Raw genomic sequence first — 3,632 nt, 5'->3', positions numbered from 1 at the left:
TTTTCGATTGGCGCTGTTAACACAAACCGACACCACAAAATTGCACAGGCCTTAGATGGAGTGTGAGAAGTTTTTTTCCGATAGTGTTCTTTTCTAAACTTAACATGTAGCATCGAGCAGGTACAAAGCATGATGAGCAACACCCAAAGATTGAGGAGGCAGATGAATATGTTGATTCAGAGCTGAGATTTGAGTTGACACGAATATTAGATGGAGTCTGCTTCTTACGACCGGGGGAAGCAAAACATTCCACTCGAAAGTTAAATATAGCGACTCAGTAATTATACTGGGAAAAGAATTGTTGGATGACGAACTGGTTAATCAGCAAAAATTCTGCATGGTAAACTCATACTGGACAGTCCCATTAGTAGCATGTTAATGAATTCTTCTAGATTCCATTATAACTTGACATCTACCGTGCATCTTGCCGGTGATCCCTTTTCCGATGATACACTAGCAACATTGCAAGAACTACTCGTACACATGACAAATTACTGACGTAAATGATTCCGAACTCTGAAGAAGAGCAAGCATCATCGTCGTCGTGGCATAAAACACCAGTCGTACTGTAGATAAGATGTTCGAGGTCCACTACAAAGCGCACCCAGGGGAGGCCAGGTGGGCATCAAACTTTGGCCGTCGCGTCGGAGACGATCTCGCTCTCCTTTGATTCCCCCGCCCCCCTCTGCGGCAGAGCGGCCTCCACCGCCGCCCCTCGCTCCTCCCGCCCCTTGCCCCAGAGCACGGCATAGAGACCGGCAACGAGGAGCGCGCCACCGATAATGCTGCACCCAAGCGACAGGACAGGTCATGCATACATACATACTGTACATGATTAGATATGCAAGTGCAACGCATTTGGATTCGCATCTGTGAAAGCGAAGGTGTCCGGTGCTCGGTCGGGGTCGTGGCTCGTGACACGGACTCTTTTACTACTTTGCGATGCGGTGCACGAATCAAAAGAAGAATCAGACAAATTTTGGTTATGTGATGATGGTTCTTAGGTACGTACGTACCTTCCCAGGCCCACGTCTTCTCCCAGGAGGAAGGAGGCGATCACCATGGTGAAGACGAGGCTGAGCGGCATGGACATGGACAGGAACACCGGGCCTTTCTTCTCGATCACCCAGATCTGCAGGTAGTACGAGATCGCCGCCACAACAATGCCCTGAAACACAAGGGACCCACGCCGCGCGCTTTTAGTCATGGCAAGAAATAGATAGCCAGCAGGTGCAGGACACTACTACTCCTACATTACAAAGCTAGTTGAACACTGTGCATGGTTACCGTGAAGAGCACCGCGAAGAGGCTCATGCCGCCGGCGAGCTTCCACCGCGAGAAGTCCCTCTCCATGACGAGGGCGATGACGAACGACTGGACGCTGGCGAAGGTGCACTGGAGCGTCGTGTTGAGAAGCTTGGATGGGTACTCCAGCAACAGGGGGCCCTGCCAAACAACAGACACAATGTCAGCGACGAGTACACTTCCACGAGGCAGCTGGAGCAGGGCAATAGTTTGTATTACCTGCTGTACTGTCCACAGGGCCCATATCACGACCGACGCGGTCATGAGGAAGATGCCGAGCGCCCAGTTCTTCTCCGGGCGCGCGTGCACGGCCGTGCCGGTGCTGTGCAGGAGCGGGTGGTGGTTCAAGGACTTGAGCTGGGGGCCTTGGTACAGCGCCAGCGCGACCACGCCTCCGATGCACAGAAGTATCCCCGAGGCCTTGGCCATGCCGTGGACGCTCTTCAACTTCAGAGTCTCCATCCTACAGTATATATGAACCCACTTGTTGATAAATAAACAAGAAAATCGCACTAAAAGAATTTCACCTTTCCAGTTTCTTACCTGAACATGACGGCCAGGATGAATGCAACCACGGGGACGATGTTGAAGATGGCCGACGAAGAGGTTGCCGAAGCATAATTCAGGCCAATGCTATACAGGTTTATCGTTCCAGCCATCCTGAGTGAGTGACACAAGAACCAACCATAAGCAAATCTAGCAAGCAAGCAACAAAGTGGAGTTTCAGTGATCTAGATGTCGTCGTAACCGTCGGCGCATACCCATAGAAGGCGTGGGCAAAGATCTTGACGGAGAGTCTGAACGTCAGCGGTGGCGCCGACCCCTGCCTGAAATCAGAGAACACGGGAGGGTTAAGCGATGCAGTTGACCTCATCGACCTCACGATGACTGAACAAACCCGCATGTCATGTCTATTCGGCTACCTGATCTCGAGGAAGAAGGCGAAAGGCGCCAAGAAGATGGCGGCGACGGCGTGCCGGTAGAAGACGAAGACGGTGGTGCTGGTGCCCTCCTCGAACGCCGCCTTGGTGAATATGTGCATGCCGGCGTAGATCAGCCTGATGAGCACGATCGTCGCGTACACCTTGCCGTTGCCCATGGTGTGTAGTAGTAGCTGGACCTAACGACTGATGCTTCACTTCCGTTGTGTCTGTCTGTCTGTCACCGAGCTCACCTCCTTATATACACAGTACGAGTGGTGTGATGGCAAAGCGGCTGGTCGGTCTGTGTGAACTCTGAAGACTGAAGATACTCTGCTGAAGTGACATGCAAGGGGAAAGCATGCAAGTTCTCGGCATGTTCATGGAGGGCAACGATTTCAGGTATGGTAGCGATCAGGTTTATGTGCAATTTTTAGGGAAAGAAAAGTTGATCCCAGTTCATTTATGTGCATGGCTCAGGTTAACATGGCAGGATAGGCTTTTGGGACGACAGGAAGATGTTTTTAGGAGCAAAAGGATGCATTCTAATTGGTGATGGTGATGCAACGGAAAGGACGAGTAGTGCGCGGGCCACGGATGAATAAATTGCGACTTGGATCGGCAGCATGGCGATTTTTTGGATAAAGCGTCTGTAAGTTGAGCTTTGTTTAGGGTTACTGAGAAGCTTCCTTATCTCCTGATCCTGATTCCATTTATTCAGATGAATGATCAGCGTGCACCATTGCGAAATACTTTAAAATTTCCAGATAAACTGATTTAAGAAGAGAAAAGGGTACTGAATTCATTGATGCTTTTTCTTAGCATTGCTCAGGACAGATATTTCCCAGCTTCTCTACTGGTCTATAGGGGTGGACCTACCATATAGACCTTCATGTTCATGGTCATTGTTAGAGTAATTTTTTTAGTTGTTTTATTATGGTACCTGTTGAGGAAATAGACCTTAGAGTCACCCGCCAGAAGGGGCCGGGTTACTCATAATGGTCATCGCCAGAAGCCTGGCGCCAAGCTTGAAGACGGTGGGCCAAAGATGGGTTTAAGACCCGGATATGGCTTAAGGCCCGTAGTTGCAATCATTGTTATGGTAGAACTTGTAGTGTAAGGCAAGGATAGTTGAGAGTCCGAGCCGGACACTTTTATGAGCCGGTCGGGACTCTGAGAGCTGCTGGGCGTCAGCCTCCCTATATAAAGGGACGACCCGGCAGCGGTTTAGGGACAAAAAAGATCTCATCGAGAGCCAGGCATAGCAGTTAAGCTCCCTGGTCATCGAAACCCTAATCAATACCACCTCAACTGGACGTAGGCATTTACCTTCACTGTAAGGGGCCGAACCAGTATAAACCCTCGTGTTCCTTGTCCCGTTAACCCCTTCAAGCTTCCTAGCGGCGA

General features: G+C 50.3%; 1 protein-coding gene across 1 annotated transcript; it reads right to left on the bottom strand.

Moving 5' to 3' along the window:
• Positions 1–336: 336 nt before the first annotated feature.
• On the bottom strand, positions 337–2,560 carry LOC109746738 (WAT1-related protein At5g64700). Its single transcript, XM_020305841.4, has 7 exons — positions 2,229–2,560; positions 2,067–2,132; positions 1,849–1,965; positions 1,525–1,768; positions 1,288–1,446; positions 1,017–1,168; positions 337–785 (listed from the first exon to the last, which is right to left on the bottom strand). The coding sequence occupies exons 1-7, from the start codon at positions 2,402–2,404 to the stop codon at positions 626–628; spliced, it is 1,074 nt and encodes a 357-aa protein (XP_020161430.1). The 5' UTR covers positions 2,405–2,560; the 3' UTR covers positions 337–625.
• Positions 2,561–3,632: the final 1,072 nt, after the last annotated feature.

Source organism: Aegilops tauschii, chromosome 2 (assembly GCF_002575655.3).
Source record: "Aegilops tauschii subsp. strangulata cultivar AL8/78 chromosome 2, Aet v6.0, whole genome shotgun sequence".
In the NCBI taxonomy this organism is placed as follows: Eukaryota; Viridiplantae; Streptophyta; class Magnoliopsida; order Poales; family Poaceae; genus Aegilops; species Aegilops tauschii.
This window is presented reverse-complemented; position numbering and strand designations above follow the sequence as displayed.